Here is a 17,443-nt window from a genome sequence, read left to right as displayed (position 1 = left end):
TCCACCCTTCTCAGAGAGAGTTTACTTCGAGGCGGGAAGCGACGGGTCAGGCGTCGCGTCTCGTCAGGTTTTTATACGCCGATTGGGGTCGCTGCTAACCTAACCTGTGCGAGATTGTACCTTGCGTTTTATGTGGTGTGCTCCTTGAATTGAGATCTTCGGGTCCACCGAAAGTTGGCCCAGGTCGATGGAAGTTGAATATTCAGCTGTTACAGTACCGTACTTTCAAAGAAGAGTTAAGAGGGCGTTACTTGGGCAGGCGGACGTTAAAAGAGGGTTTGAATTCGCTGATTCAACCGCTGATTGGTGGGAGATGGTGAAATCTAATGTTAAAGATTTGGCCATCGAACATTCGAAACGCAAGAACAAAGAGTATGACGATGAGTTTACAGCACTGTGTAAGAAGCTTCAAGGCAACCCGTCGGACGCGGAAGCCGTGGTCAAATTGAAAGCCTTGCTAGACAAAAAATCGGAGGGTGCGAAGGTTCGTTGCCGCATGTCTTTCTTAGATCAGCAGGGGCGACCGTCAAAGATGTTCGCTGAAGAAAGAAAGAATGCGGAGGATCGCCATATTGATGCTGTGGAGACGCCAGAGGGGTATATTACATCAGACCCACAGCGAATCGGGGACGTCTATGTGGATTTTTATAGGGAACTTTTCTCTAAAAAAGACGTCGACATAGAGTTGCAAGGGGAATTTTCAGCATCATTGGAAACAACGGTAAATACCCCGATTTCAGCAGGGCTGGAGGAGCCTATCACCTCGAAGGAATTGTTCGCTGCGGTCAAGGCGATGGCCCCAAACAAATCGCCTGGCAGCGACGGGTTGCCAAGGGAGTTTTATTTGAAGTGCTGGGATTTCATCGGTGCTGACCTGTTAGAACTGTATAACGAATCTTTGGTGCGGGGTTCGTTATCCCCTTCCCAGAGAGTTGCAGTTGTTACGCTCCTCCATAAGAAAGGAGATCGTAGGAAACCCGCGAACAAAAGGCCTATTTCCCTGTTAAATACGGATTACAAGATACTGTCCAAGGCAATGAGCATGCGTATGTCGAAAGCGTTGCCTGACATAAGTAACGATCACCAGACGGGCGCAGTCAAGGTCAGGGGCATACATCATAACCTCCTGATGCTCAGGGATATAGTAGCTTTTATATCGTCCAGGGACATGGGTGGGGCCATAGTGTCACTTGACCTGGAGAAAGCCTTTGACAGGGTGGACCACCAGTACTTGTTTAGTGTTTTGGAAAAGTTCGGGTTTGGCCCTAACTTCGTCTAATGGGCTCGTATTTTGATATTTCAAGTGTACTTTTTATTAATGGTTTTATTACGAAATCATTCCCAGTCAAGCAAGGTGTCCGACAGGGTTGTGCGCTTTCCCCGTTACTGTATATCATTTTTGGCGGGATCGTTGGCTAGGCGCATAGACAGCATTGATACCATCAGGGGAATCCGCCCACCTGGAGGAAAGCGCAGAAGTGCCAAGATAATGCAGTACGAGGACGACATTACTGCTTTTTCAAAGTGACTTTGGCTCTACGAAGAGTTTCTCAAATGTTTCAAGAAGTTTGAGTTGGCCACGGGAAGCAAACTCAACATGTCTAAGACGAAAGGTCTTAAGTTGGGCAAATAGAGAAATTGTAACATTCCTTTGGACATTTTGTGGGCTTGTGAGTCGATCAAAATTAATGGGGTTTATTTTGGTCCAGGTCGATCAGAGATTTTGAGCTGGAAAGAAAGAGTCCGAAAGGCCGAAAACTCTGTAGAGAAGGCAAAACAAAGGAATGTTTCAATCATTGGTAGAGTCAAAGCAGTGAACGTACTTGTGGCGCCAATATTCTGGTATATGGCACCTGTTTATCATTTACCGGATAGGATCCGAAGCAGGATAATGAGGTTATTTTTAAGTTCATATGGAAGGGTGGCACGGAACTGGTGGCACGGGCCATCTACATAACAGTCACGAAGGAGGGCTGGAGTTGACAGATATAGGTAGTACGGTGAGGGTAATGGCCCTTGAACCCCTGCTCTCCTTCGAATTGAACTCTCGTTTGCCCTTTCATCCTTGGATGGAATATTGGATAGGCATAGGTCTTCGGAAGTTCTTTCTAGGCATGTGGAGTAATTGTTTTCCTCATTCATGTGACCCGCCAGATTTTTATGTAAAACCTTTGCATGACTTGACTGCGGCATCCAAGTCGCTTGTTATAGCAAACAAGGTGCCGACAAAAAGATTCGCTAAAACGTTGAGAGTAGCCTCCACTCCACGAATCATGTCGCGTGATGGTCCTCTTGGGTCATCTCTACATTTAAGAAAGTTTCAGTGAAGGCCAAAATATTGACTGCTTTGTTCTTGGTAAAAGGGTTGTGATTGCCTTCAAATCTATGGAAGATGTGTCAACCAAATTTTTGGATGCATCCATTTGTCCTGGCAATTGGGACTTCCAAGAACTAGCACACACCAATCTGTACCTTGGACTGAAGTCGCAGAGTGGATCTACTATAGCGACTGTGGAGAAAGGTTTTCATGATGGGAGAACATTGCAGTCAAATGCATCATAAACTGTCAGCTGATCATACCAAAGTCCGTAGCTACTGCAAGCAATAGGTCATTTACTCTATGCAAAGCGTGTTTGTTGTATAGATCTACCTTGCAGAGAGCACAGGAAGGACAAACACAGAGATATAAGACAAAGGCCAAATTTGTTCCAACCAAATTTTTACCTCCAGGTAAACTGCGTGAAAAAGTAGGTCAACTGAATCAAGAAAAGACAAGTGTTCTCCAGCAAAATAGAACATTTAAAGAAAGAATTGAACAATGTCTGAAAGAGGATTCTGTGGAAATTATAAAAGAAGAAGCTGAGAAGCTAAGCGATATTGTAGGTAAAAGCAAAGAAGACATTCAGATATTACTCTCTCCCGGAAGTCACTGTCATTTGTTGTGGGAGCAACAAATGGAGGCAGCATCAAAACCAGCTAAACAAATGAGATGGCATCCTGCTGTTTTGAGATTGGGCCATAGCTATACACATGAAGTCAGCCTCTGCATACAGCATTGTTCGTGAAGCCGGCTATCTCTCTCTGCCTCATCCTAGTACACTTTATAAATATACACACTTTACCAACCTTCATACTGGCATTAACTCAGAATTGTTAATACAATTTTACAGGGCCAACAATATTGCATCAAGAAAAAACATGAAAAGTATGTTGCACTGCTTATGGATGAGATGAAAATATCTTCCGGACTTGCCTTCTCAAGGAGCACGGGTAGGCTAATTGGTTTCTGTGACATTGGCTCGATCAGCAGTGAAATGGATGATTTTGAGAAAAGATGCGCATCAGACAAAACTGAACCAGCTCTAGCTTCTCATGTTCTGCTTTTTATGGCAAGAGGAATTACCTCTTTAAAATTTCCAGTAGCTTGTTATGCAACTGCTAGTTTTAAGCATCCCAGCTGCATTAAATTACTTATGAAGTCATTAATGCATTGAAGATACTTGGTTTAACTGTTCTGTCTTGTAAGTCATGGTGCCGCTAGTAATAGAAGACTGTACCAGAACTTACTCCTGCTCATTTTTGTTGGAACTGGTTTGGGGATGATGAGAAAATTGATTTCATTTGTGATGTCCCACACCTCCCGAAGGCTCTCCGTTAATAACATGGAAAATTCAAACTGTAAGTATTTGAATTTTATCAGTTTTATGTTGGCTTTTATGTCACTGTGCAACAGTGCAAGGGAGTCCTACATCTATTGATGGTGGTGTGAATCAAATTTCGTGCATGTTTCTTGACTATATCTCAGAAGAGAATGATGGACTCGGTAACTGGACTCCCCAGATTGAAATGAAGATCAGAGGTCATCTGACGTCAGTCAAATATGCCAGTCGAATGAAGTCACTTGAAATCGTACTAACTATGGTATCATTGAGCAATAAACTGATGGTGCAGATTTGTCAAAACAGAGCTATTTCTTGAAGAATATAACAGAAAATTTGGTAAATGAAGTGATCAGAACTTGATTTAAGTTTTGCACTGAGATTTACCAGTTCATTTATTTTTGTAAGAATTCATTTATACAACTTCCTTTTTGTCTGTCTTTCCCTAGACTCCTGCGATGTTTTTACATCACTGAGTGATGCTTGTACTCTTTTGCTGATATGTAATACAAACATGTTATCTATCTTATTTCCAGTTTCGACGACACAAAATTCAACCTGATATCATTCATGGAATGGGACCAAGGGCGGCACAGAACTACGCCAGATTTGCGGTTTGCTCCGAAGCTTACACATGAACACCTGTACTTGACACCAGGCCTTCGGATGAAAGTACGCCTTGCAGCTCAGGTACAGTGTGTTGGTTCCTTAGTCTATTTCTTTAGATTGGCACCTTTGCAGTACATAATGGAATGTTCAAAGAGGTCATGTTTTAAAAATGTTTAAAGATGAAACAATTAAGTTCGGAAGTAGGCTGAAGCTGTATTTTTTTTCATATGTCATCAATTTACAGTCAATGAGTGGCAATCACATCCAAAAGGCTCATATAGGAGTAAGTACAGGCTCTATCATTAGTGTTGTTATATCTGTATTGGTTACAAGATGCAGATATATTCTGTCAAACTCCGTTTCAGAAGGAGCAACTACCTTACCAATAGAGGGTGGTCCTGCCTTTTTAATAAATGTTGTTAGCTTGGATTTTAGTGTCACGCGATGCTTTCATGTAAACTTTTCTTGGGAACTTACTCATTACACAATACATAGCTAGTCAATACTGGTTGTACTATTTCTGTTTCTCTCTTTTTATCTTGCAATGCATATATTCATAACCCCCCAATGCATAAAACATCACATTGAATGTAACAGGGTAATTTTATTAATTTGTGTATGCTTTGTATTTTCTTCTCATGTCATGTCAAACACGACATGAGAAGAAAATACAAAGCATACACAAATTAATAAAATTACCCTGTTACATTCAATGTGATGTGTGTCAAACACTGTGGCCAATGGATTGGAGTTAATGTAAAGAAAAGAGCTAGGTTCAGCAATATTATTTTTAAGGAAGGTTAACAAATTTTTTGATTGCCTGAATGTAGCTAGGCTGGATCAAGGCACTCGCTCTAGGAATGAAAACCTGAAGCCATATACTTCTGAAGATGACCCATGCTTTGAGGTAGGCATACAGTGTTTTCTAAAATGTCTATACATTGCTTGTTAATAGAGGTAATTGACAAAAAAAGTATAATAGACCTACAAACTCTTTGTGTAGTAACACTTGTACAGTGTGTAGATATGCATATGCATTACACTATACTGGATGTATGTGTACCAGTTTTGCGAAATAGTACAAAAAGGTATGCACACCTTGTGTGCAACTGAGATCATATTGTATTAAATATGACAGAGAAAACAAGTGTCCAATCGCTTAAGGGTATAATTAGGGGAATAGAGATTCGGCGGGTACAATCGTGCACGGTGAGGGTATTATAAATGTTTTTCATGATCTTTACAGTAATTTGTATTCTGTCGTTAATAACGAGAGCGAGGCTCAAGGTTTTCTTTAGATTGTGTTGGCATAGAACGTGCTGTTCTTGATCAGCCGTTGTCTTTGTCAAAGGTGCTATCGACAGTATGGCGAATAACAAGTCGCCAGGTATCGACGGCCTGCCCTGTGAATTTTCTAAAGCTTTTTTGATATTCTAGGGCCTGATTTATTAGTTATGTATAACGAAATTTGTAGTAAAGGGTTTTTAAGGGAGTCGCAACGGACGGCGGTCGTCACCCTCCTGCCAAAGAAGGGTGACCCCCTCGACCCCGCCAACAGGAGGTCTATCAGCCTCCTGTCTTCCGTTGTAAATGATTTTCAAACGTGTTCCGTTCCCGGTCGTTTTATTCATCAGAATATGTTTGTTATTCGCGATGTTATTGTTAATGTAAATTTGACAGGAAATTCCTGTGCACTGATTTCCTTATATCGTTTTTGTTAAAAGTTTTGCGTAAAATGAATTTTTGTGAATATTTTTGTAAGTGGATCAGTATTTTGTATACCAATATTTGTAGCCGTATAATGATCAAAGGTCGTTTATCCGGGGATGTTTTTTTCCGAGAGGGGTTAGACAAGGGTGTCCCTTCTCACCGTCATTGTATGTTTTGTTTATCGAGCCTCTTGCTCGCTACATTTTTTCGTTTAGAGGTATTAGGAGCCTCTCACTCCCTGGTAGCAGCGGCAAGACTGTTAAATTTCTACAGTATGCTGACGACGCCACGTGCGTCGCTAGTTGCCATGGAGATGTGAAAGGGTTTTTAATACTATTGATTTGTTTCGTAGAGCCACAGGTGCGTGTATTAATTTATCTACGACGTGTGGGTTACAGTTAGGTGGTTTTGTTGGGCGGAAGCTTCCAACCAATATTAAAATGGAGTGAGACGTCCATTCAAATCACTGGAATTGTTTTTGCTACTCCTAACTCTATTTATAGTAATTGGAGTAAAAAGTTTTATTAAATAGAGTAATTCTTTAATATGTGGAAGGGTAGAAATCTGACACTGTTGGGTAAAGTTCTACTCATTAATGTTGTGGTATACCCTTTGTTTTACTTTTTAGCTGCAGTTTTCCCTGTTCCCGAGGTGATGGTCAGGAAGGTTGTGAGGGCCTCCTTTTCGATATGTTCTGCATATTTAATTCGTTATTTCATCAGTAAGCGGTTACGCAGGTTTCAGCAGGTCGGGGCTGTGGTCGAATTACGACCTAACAGCGACCAGTGTACCCCGTCGTTGTCTTTTGCTTGTGATTTAATTGAATAGCTATTTAAGAAAGTTATTACTTTTGTATTTGATCGTTTCTCGGTGAAGTATATTCTCAAAAGGGGAGAATGTGTTACCTACTGTCACAAGGAATTTTCCTTTGTTGCCGTGGGGTGACATTTGGAAAGAGGTCTTTCAACCGGTTTTAGAGCATAAGTATGTTGCCTTTCAATGGCGGATTTCTCATAGAATTTTGTATACGAGGGAAAGACTTAAAGGTGGGGTACAGGGAGCGGAGTTTCTTCTTTTCAGGGTGTGGTAGGAGCAGGGCTGGAAAACCTTGCGAACCTTCCGAACCAGATTTGCGGGAAATCGGGGGGAAAAAATGACAAAATGAAGGAAACATAAAATGAAAAAAAGAAAAAGAGGGTAAACGCAAAATAAAGTTTACATTAAAAAGTTCCTAAACTAAAGGAAGTTAATCAGAAATCAGTGCTCTCAGCTTAAATCACAACAAGTACGGTAATGATGCGTTCCCAAGGCAATGTCCCTGGCTACTTTCACCAGGGAGTTCATAACAACCTGCTTTCACACGCTACTAGGTATACGTGTCACACGGACAGCCACGGCCCAGCACGGGAAGAGCACTGTTATGTTGACTTTTGTAATCAGCCTCGCGGGAAATGTTTCGTGCAATTTATTTGATTCCACATTTTATTCCACATATTTTTGTATGTTAGTATCCCAGACTGACAAGCGTTTATGTCATAGGAGTTTGACTTCATTTCGAACGACTTTCTTTTCTACATTCCCCAATGTTTCATTTGTTTGATGATTCGGATAAAACACAAATATAATTTCTAAACAACTTCTCAGTGCAAAGTGTTAAGTAACGCGGCTCGCCACTCTCAGCCGAAAGACCACTGAGCAAACTTATACGACCTTGTGCCGATGGTTACTTTTAAATGTACACATGTCAGCAGTGGTCTAGTCGTCTAGTCGAACATGCAGCTGTGCTTTGTTTAAGATATAATACAAAATTGCATTCAGGTGTGACGTACTAGATAATACCATTTTAGATTTGGGGGGGGGGGGGCGCTAACTGGGTCATTGCATATGTGAAAAAAAAATTCCAGGAACTTACTCACGTGTCGCGGCGAGGAAAAACGGTTGCTATTCGAAACAACGAATAAGACAAAATGCTATAAACAGGTGTGTCTGCATGAGCTGGTTACAAAAGAGCTGAAGATAAACGCTCAAGAAGCAGACGGTAACAGGAGTGGTGGGCTGCTCCCAAAGGTATTGGTGGGAAAACTTGACCGCGAGAAGGGAATTATCTACTCATTTGGCCCAAGTTTGATTAAATCTGTGAAGTTCAAATACTTAACTTCCCTGAGTCATAAACTTCTGTCTATCTTATCTTGTTAAAAAGACAAGACAACTACTTAATCTTGTTTTACTTCCGTGAAATGAACTCACATTTCTTTAGAGCATCGATTATCAATTACCGTATGTAATGAGGGATGGCTAATATTCCATGAAAACAATGGTAGTCTTATAAGCATTTCGACGTACATAATCAACGCTTGCAAGAGATCAAGCAGTCACAGCAGCCATTTGGTGGTGTCCACATGATAGTAGTCGGTTATCTATTTCACCTGAAACCAGTGATGGACCAATGGATATTTCAAGATCTAAAAAGTGGTTATGGTCCTCTTGCTCTGAATTTGTGGCAAGAATATTTCAAAATGCACGAACTCACACAAATCATGAGACAGCAAAACGATTAACCATTTGCACAGTTGTTGAACAGACTTAGAGAAGGAAAACAGACCAATCATGACATCACGGAGCTTGAAAAATGTTGTATTGACAAAACTGATTCAACCTACACTCTATCTGTAACACACTTATATCCAACAAATGCACACTGGTCAATGGTCACAACTTCGATATATTTGCATCAACAACCACAGAGAACGTTAATTAAAGCTCAAGATGCTGTTGTTGGTGATTTACCACTTACTGTCAAGGAACAAATAAAGAAAAGTGTACCACAAGATGCTAATAAAACATGTGGTCTATTTTATGAATTACCAGTTGCACTTGGATTGAGATATGTGACTGTTGTCAATATTGCAGTAGAAGATGGAATTACCAATGGCTCAGGATGTGTAGTAAAAAAATACTTTTTAAGAAAAAGTCACCCAGGAAAGAACCTGGGCACGAAAACCAAACTACCAAACGACTGATCCGCTCTCAGCCCAAGTCCCCTTGCATCGGGACTGTGACTGTGTGATCATCGTCAGGTGTGTAGCACCATTCCCGAAGAGAACAGATACTACACATGATCTTAGCCAAAAGGCCGAGAAGCGTGTAGTAAAAAAAAATTAGACTACTTACAACCACTCAACCCAATACCCAACATTGTGTGGGTACAGTTTGACAAACCAAAAGTTGGCAAGCAAACTAGAGCACAATACCGATCATATTATAGACCGGGTATCTCTACTGATTGGAAACCAATGTTTGCAATTAAACGAACATTTTATACATCTAGAAAACACATTCCAGTAATTAGAAGGTAATTTCCATTGAGACCAGCTGCAGCTAAACTATTCACAAGTCACAAGGTGATACAGTGGATAAATTGGTTGTACACATGGGTTCAACTACAATTCCACACGGACACTATGTAGCAATGAGTAGAGTACGAACAGCTACCGGTCTACAAATATTGGAACTCAATAAACAGAGAATAAACGTTACTGATGCTGTTATAACTGAAATGGAGCGTCTGCGATCACAAGCTTGCTTAGAACTCTGCTTCAAACCATACTATTCAACAGATGCACCCTTGCTGAAACTTACATCCCAAAATGCACGATTTTTACACAAACATCACAATGATTTAGCAAAAGACCAAAACATGATAGCCTCAGATATTATATGTGGTAGAATCAAGAGTAAAAATGGATGAACCTGATGATCAATATAACATTACAAACTTTACAATTGTTCGTAATGATCAGATTGATGTGTCACACAGCTCAACACGACCACCACATGGACAAATACTGTATATCAATAATCAATATGATATTGTCAAAGTTGAAAAATATTCATCATTCAAATTTGAATATATAACAGTGACACTAGCTAGCCCTGCTAATGTACAGTTTCAGACAGTGAGTCTTTACAAATCGCCTTCTTGTACTGTTGAAGAATTCAAACAACATGTTGTACAAGATTTAATCCCACAGATTGATCAACAATGGCCAATACTACTGACTGGGGATCTCAACTTCGATCTACAAAACAATGAACACCAATCTATTGTTGATTTCATGGAAAATATCCTTCATTGTAAACAGTACATCTACGAACCTACTACTTCATCAGGTACAATTCTTGACCTTGTGTTCACCAATTGTAAAGTAGTTCACTCTCAAGTGTTACATTGTGCATGGTCTGATCACAAGACCATTCAAACTGCCATCAACATCAATCAATAAAGAAATATCAATACCAGCTATGTACTATGACATATCTGGATAAATCATACTGACAGTGTAAATATTAACCGAAGAAAAAAAGCATAAATAGCGATTAATACAAGAGTATCATCCCCAGTTGAAATTTCACTGTACATATTTCTATGTAGATAATCACAATATATACTGTATATATATAACTGGAAAATTCTTACTAGTAAAAACTGTCACTCACAGCCAATGGGTTGTGGGTTCCAATACAACCTATAGGTTGTTATGAAGTGTCCATGAATGTGACACCTCATTCATCCCTCCAGCTGTGGGGGCAAGCTTGCAATTACAGTACTAAACAAGTGCTGCAAGCTGTAGCAACTATCTTCACCTAGCACCAGGTAAATGGACTTAGGTTTGTTTCAATTTACCAATAAATGCTGAGAAGTTTAGTCTCAACAAACAGTCTTTGTAGTCTTGCACATTCACAATATAGTGATAGCTTTGTAAAATTTGTTCCATATTGCCATAACTTTCTACAATCACAAAACAACATTACCTATTCTCAAAAATTAAAAGGGGATACTAATATAGTAGGAATAGCCTATTCCCAAACACCCCCGTACCACCAATATTGTCATTGTCAAAAAGTATTCATGCTGTAACCAGCATCTTCAACTACAGTTACAATCATCAGTAGTACTTGCCATGTTTTTTTGGACCAGCCAACAATAACTTTTACATAGACCCAGAAACTCCTCAATCCAACTATTTCTGCTTCCAAATGCTGTGCAAAATATGAATAATTTATTCTTTGTATGCTCTCCAACAATGTATTAAAAATAAAACCATACTTGTACACCATGGATATCAAACATTTAGGCATATAAGTTAACATTAATTTAATTGCATCACAATCAACTGACTGTACTACCCATACATTTTCCAACTGATCACATAATGCCACCTCAGAAATATAAATTAACATCCCTTGAAAAGAGTGTACATAGACCATATCATCCAACTAATAGTCATTCCTGTTATAATACAACTTCACTTCACATGAGTAAATCAAACTGTATGTTAGTCAATTATTTAATATCCTTACTTTTCCGTAATATTTCTTGGTTAATTTCCACACCAGTCAACTTATCGTGCTATTTTTATATTTTACAGATGGATACTTTACTTGGTGTTACCCAATCCAACCACACGTCTGGCCCATATCCAAACTTAACTTGGTGTTACCCAATCCAACCACACGTCTGGCCCATATCCAAACTTAACTTGGTGTTACCCAATCCAACCACACGTCTGGCCCATATCCAAAATCTGTGAAGGTTTTAATAGTGGAAACCAAAACCGAAGGGGATGTCTTGATGGCAGGTATTACAGATGAAACACAAGCAGCAAAATTACTCTGCTATGAAACGAAACGTTTTCCCAAACTTATAGAAAACAAAACCGTGTTAATGCGGAATTTCCAAAAAGGGAGATCGTCCGTCATTATAAATAAGTCTAGCAAAATCATTCCTGCAACACCCCTAAACAACATTTCTGAAAGTGACATAATCCAGGTGAGAACCTGGGCACGAAAACCAAACTACCAAACGACTGATCCGCTCTCAGCCCCAGTCCCCTTGCATCGGGACTGTGACTGTGTGATCATCGTCAGGTGTGTATCACCATTCCCCAAGGGAACAGATACTACACATGATCTTAGCCAAAAGGCCGAGAAGCGATCATATTGGCGAGACATATTGTGAACCCTCCACCTCCACAGCTAGTTCCACTCAAGGACATACGGCTGCCACAACCAGGAATTATGATTCCACTGATAACAGTGAAAGGTGAAGTTGTCCAGGTAAGATTGCATTATTTATTCATAAACTTCTTTTTCAGCAAGAATAGGACCTTTCACATAATCATGCAACAGGATTGTTAATTCGAAAGCAGGCTTCGACAATTTCTTTGACCTGCCTGTGTGGCGAGCTGCTCTTTAACAAAACCTACATGCATGCACGAATCTACTTGCCCCATTCAAACCTACTCATTCAATTTGAAACTCCTGCATCTCATGACATGAGCATTTGCTGAAGGCTAGATGCTATATTTGCCTGTCAAGCTATTCATCACTACACTTGCCCTAAGCTTGCAGGCTTCACATTTGTCAGAGCCTTGACGAAAGTAATGCCATGTTAACATGCTTTACACAATTTACTCGATTGATATAAAACACTACACTTTTTGTTGATTCTGATGCTGAAAGCAACATCGGAACCTATACAGTCTAATTTGCCTATATGTGTATGTGTGTGACACCTGACCTTTTACCACCAAACATCAAGACAAAACAGTGGATTGTTACCATAAATGGTATATATAATCCCCAAAGTGAGTGGACAAACCTTATGCATCCTATGAATATTAATGAGAAGGCGAGCTTAACATAAAATCCTTAAATTGTCAATATTATTATAACCTTAGGTCCGCTTAGCTTCATTATTTATATGGTTGTGAAAGTATATGGTTGGAACAAAATTATATGAGAGACAAATTGCATATCAATTGTATTCATGATAGGCAAGCTTAATACTTAGACAGAAAATAGCTCGTACGGGATAACTCCAAAACAAAATGTTGAATTGTTACCATTCTTGGTGTATATAATCCCCATTGGGTGAACGATCCCTATTGTTTTTAATATGCATCCTCTGAATATTTATGAGTGACCAAATTTCATGTAAATCCTAAAAATGTCAATATCTTTGTAACCTTATGTCCGATTAGCTGCATGCATGGTATGGTTGTGAAAGTATATGTTTGGTACAAAATTATATGACAACAAATTTCATGTCATTAGTATTCATGAGTGACAAGGTTAATAGTTAATCGAAATACCTTGTTACCACAATAACTCAAAAACAATAATCTTCACTTATATCTGTATATGTAGGTCTTACCTCAATTGAAAATATCAATTTAACTTCAATATCATGTCTGTAGATAGACCCCACTATCATTTAAATATTTTGTTTTCTGGTTCAATATGTACTTAATACACAGAACTTTCCATTCCACTCTCAACTATTGCACTGAGCAATCTATACAATGAATGCCTCCGATTCACTAGGCTACCAGTACTAGCTTTGCCATATATGGTATAATCAGTGATTATTGCTCCAGAACATGATCCTTACCATTGAAAATGTATGTCTGGTGATATATTCTCCATCCAATTAGATCAATACAGAAAAATTAGCCTAACCCATAATTCTCACACATAATTGAAATAAAACTAATAAATTCACCCCAATAACATTGATTTAACAAACTTTACCAATTCGGCTTGCACTATCTTTTGCAATGTCCAATTAAACAAACTAGCTGAAAATATGTCTACAGAATTCTAGTTCACATAAAGTGTTGCCCTATTGATTAGTTGAAATACTACAGATTTGGGAGGTGTTAGTAAAGATATATATGAAAATCAATATTCTTCTTTTATTTAAATTGCAGGATGAAGTACCACGTACCATACCTAATGGACAACTGGTCCGAAACATAAAATTGAAAGAAGGATCCATCATTAGACCGGTAGCTTTGTGGAATAAAGCCACAACTTCTCCCATCAAGACAGGAGATATAGTAACCATTTCGCACGTCTCTCCAAAGAAAGACAAGTTCCTGAAAGAATTGAGTCTTTCAACAACCTCCAGAACTAACATTACAGTAAGTAAACCTAATCACATACCTTACCTGTCTTGTGTGAACTTCTGACATTCAGAACAGTAAATACTGTCACAAGTGGTGTATACATATATGTGTATGTGTTTTAGTCACCCGCTTGCAGAAACAAAACCTCTCAACCATAAGAGCTATATTTGGAAGAGAGTAGCAAGGCCAAATTTTTCATATTCATTAACTTTCAACACAAAATATGGTATTTGAACTGTACAATAATAATGTGAATGGCATATTTCAAAAGTCAACAACGATAGTTGTAAATAAAAAAAACAATATGCATACTACAGTCATACTTTCTCTTATTTTCAGATCGAAACTCCACCAGAGAAATTCACCACTAGGCATGTCATTGCCGCTGAAGAATCAGAGATTGCTCTTACTGTTCAGCTCTCTAGCAATGATGATCTCGAACAATTTATTCTCAGTCAAGACCTTTCTGCTGAGTTGTTTGAAAGCAAAAACATTGAGGATGTTCTTGAGAGTTTTGGAGACAAACTGTTTAAATTCACTATTCAAGGGAAGACAATCGTGCAGCTTACAGACGAAATACATACCAATCAGCCATCCACTTCTGAATAGATTCCAAATATCTAATTTTCCTTGCTTCGATATTTATACTTTTTTTTACATTCATTACTAGCCTCATTGCACTTTCAACATATTGTTTTGTATTCAGCTTCAACAAATTTTTTAAACATATTATAGAGTATGACAAAGATACACAGGGTATGTCATTTTCCTGCCATTTTAACAGTTTCTTAGTTTTATTTTATATATCTACCTTAACGACTTACACCAAAGTTATATATAAATTTGCACAACTATAGTACCTTTATCTCACTTTTAGACCATTCCATTCTTCAAACCAAAGCACTTGTTTCAGATTATAAATATATTTTCAGAAAGATAATCAATTTCCTGATTTCTACTTTCTCATTTGCCTTGTCTGAACCATATTAGGTCACAGAAACATGTGACACGATATCTCCTGAACCTTAACAGCTATGATCATCAAGAAGGTCCAAATTGAGTAGATATTCACGATAGTAACCGATAGGTTGCAACTTCAATTCCGGAGAGATAACAGCTATGACAAGTGTACCTAAGTAGTTTAAAGGGCCTTAGTTGGCTCTAATAAACGATCAATTGTCCGAAATTCCCCAAAATATCCTGATTACAGATAAAGTTTCTTACCTCTAAAATATAGACGTAATCCTACTGGTAAATTAGATACAGACCAGCAAGAATTCCTCCAATAAAAGTCTACAACGTATTGATCTATGGTGTACAGAAATTGACCCCTAATAGGGCCCCCTTTTGCTATTGAAATGATACGCCCCTGGAGTATTTAATAGGATAAATACGGTAGTCAACATTTAGTCCCTAGGGTTACAACCAAATTACTAAAGCTTATTGAATTATCATTTGCGCGATGATTACTGAAGCTTGTTGTCATTTTGAAAGTCAATTTGACATTATCAATACATTATCAATAAGAAGTTACATTATCAATAAGAAGTGACATTATCAATAAGAAGTAATACCCTCTCTCATTGAATCCTGTAGTACTGCCCACCCCTACTGCTAATTTGTGCAATGTCGCCACTCTGTACAATATAACAATTTTATACCATATAAGCTCACAGTGCATAAGATGTGCCTAACAGTGCTTTTTACGTGACCCGCCATGCGGGATACAAAACGTCACGGCCAAAACGGCACTACCGAACCATCCCATTCTGACAAACGAAACTCAGGTCTAGCGAGCCAAATAAACATACGCCCGCCGACCTGCAGAGACAAAACGCCCACCCCCCTCCCCACTCAAACGTTCTAACAGTACCCAGAACTACATGGCAGTCATGCCTAACATTGCCTGAATGACAATGCCCTGCCTAACCATGCCCTCCACTGCCTGGAAATCCTGCCTAGCAGCACAATTCCAAGCCACAAGTTCGATCACAGTGATAACATCTGTAACCAGTCTCCCTAACTGGTATAAAAGCCTTGATTGGTTCTTTATGATGACCTTTATTGTTGAAAAGAACTAGGTAATACTTGTTATAAACCTGACCCAAACTGCCTAAGAACCATACATGTGTGGTCTAATAATGGAATCTATTACTGGCTAAGAGTCCTGCTTAACAGTGTACATTCCTGCCTGCAAATAACTTTATAATTAAAATTAACTCTTAAACACTGTCACTTAACTATGCAAGACTAGATATTTGAGAACCGCCTGGTTTATAGAGGACAAAAAAGTAGGAGCTCATCATTGTCTTTCAACCCTACTGTAGACTATTTGGCCTCAAGAACCCCAAAATTGGTAAAATCTGAATTATGGTAAACCATAAAGTTTTGTAGGCCCTACATTTTTAAGCTCAAAAGGTATGAGCTTCTGCACCATTTGTGCTCTAGTTTGAAAAAGTAGCAGGAAACGTTACATCTTTTTTCCAATCGGATCCGTTCATCTTTGCCTTCATCTTCATCACAAGGTGCATCTCCTTTAAAAGTGCGTTTTCTCCTGAGGCTGAGTAGACTGAACACACTGATATCATAACTAGTAAAATAGTGGCCACTTCAGATACTGGGGGAAGTGCAGAGTCAGTCAGGGAAACTTGACGACATTCACAAAGAAGTGAAGGAACTGAAGAAAGTAGTGGATGATATACATGAAAATGTTTCTGCAGAGCGCACTGCCAAGTCTCAGAAGGAGCAACAGAAACTGGCTTTGGAGTGCAGAGACATGAACAAAATTATATTGAGACAAGCTAAGGCCATCCAAAAACTTTGTTACTTGGCACCGTTTTTAGCGCGGGAAGACGATATGGGGTGTTTTGTGTGCTCTTTGTGTCTCGATACGTTACAACTTCAGGGAGGGAAAAATTATTCAGCTGAGGTCCAAAACGGCATTATACATTATGATTTTGAAGTAGGGTTTACTTTAGCAGTGGCAAACAACCAATGGCGTTCAGAAACTTCAAACACGGATAATGGAACATATCGAGTCTCAGAAGCACAAACAGGCACAGCACGCTAACGAACAACAATCAGCAGAGCATAGAAGGACAAGTGAGAGAAACATGAAAGTCGGAATGACTCTCACAAGGACGGCCTATAAAATAGTTAAACTTGGCCAAAGCTACTCCAACTTCGAGACTGAGGTTTTTTTGCCTCACATGAATGGTGTAGATGTCGGCGATATCAATCACTCCCGGAAATATGCACCTCAAATTGTTAATGCGATATTTGAAGTTGCTTCAGCAAAAATAAAGCGGGTAATTCGTTCGGAATTGCAGTCAACCGGACGATTTAGACCAGTCGGTATTCTGCAGATAAACTGACAAAAAACATAGCACAGGCCATATAGTAGGGATCGTATTGCCTTTACCAGAACGGGAGTTAGGAGAGGACTTTTTGGTACCCCTTCTTTTGGATATGCCAATCGTCAAAGAACATAGCGGA

At 39.1% G+C, this 17,443-nt stretch overlaps 1 protein-coding gene and 2 pseudogenes across 1 annotated transcript; 1 reads left to right on the top strand and 2 right to left on the bottom strand.

The window, feature by feature from the left end:
* The first annotated feature begins 7,865 nt into the window (after positions 1-7,865).
* On the top strand, positions 7,866-15,792 carry LOC139982147 (uncharacterized). Its single transcript, XM_071994751.1, has 3 exons — positions 7,866-12,095; positions 13,751-13,963; positions 14,288-15,792. The coding sequence occupies exons 1-3, from the start codon at positions 12,057-12,059 to the stop codon at positions 14,555-14,557; spliced, it is 522 nt and encodes a 173-aa protein (XP_071850852.1). The 5' UTR covers positions 7,866-12,056; the 3' UTR covers positions 14,558-15,792.
* Positions 8,914-9,123, bottom strand: LOC139983899 (U2 spliceosomal RNA; annotated as a pseudogene).
* Positions 11,902-11,974, bottom strand: LOC139983912 (U2 spliceosomal RNA; annotated as a pseudogene).
* Positions 15,793-17,443: the final 1,651 nt, after the last annotated feature.

This window comes from Apostichopus japonicus, chromosome 16, assembly GCF_037975245.1.
Source record: "Apostichopus japonicus isolate 1M-3 chromosome 16, ASM3797524v1, whole genome shotgun sequence".
Taxonomy (NCBI): Eukaryota; Metazoa; Echinodermata; class Holothuroidea; order Aspidochirotida; family Stichopodidae; genus Apostichopus; species Apostichopus japonicus.
This window is presented reverse-complemented; position numbering and strand designations above follow the sequence as displayed.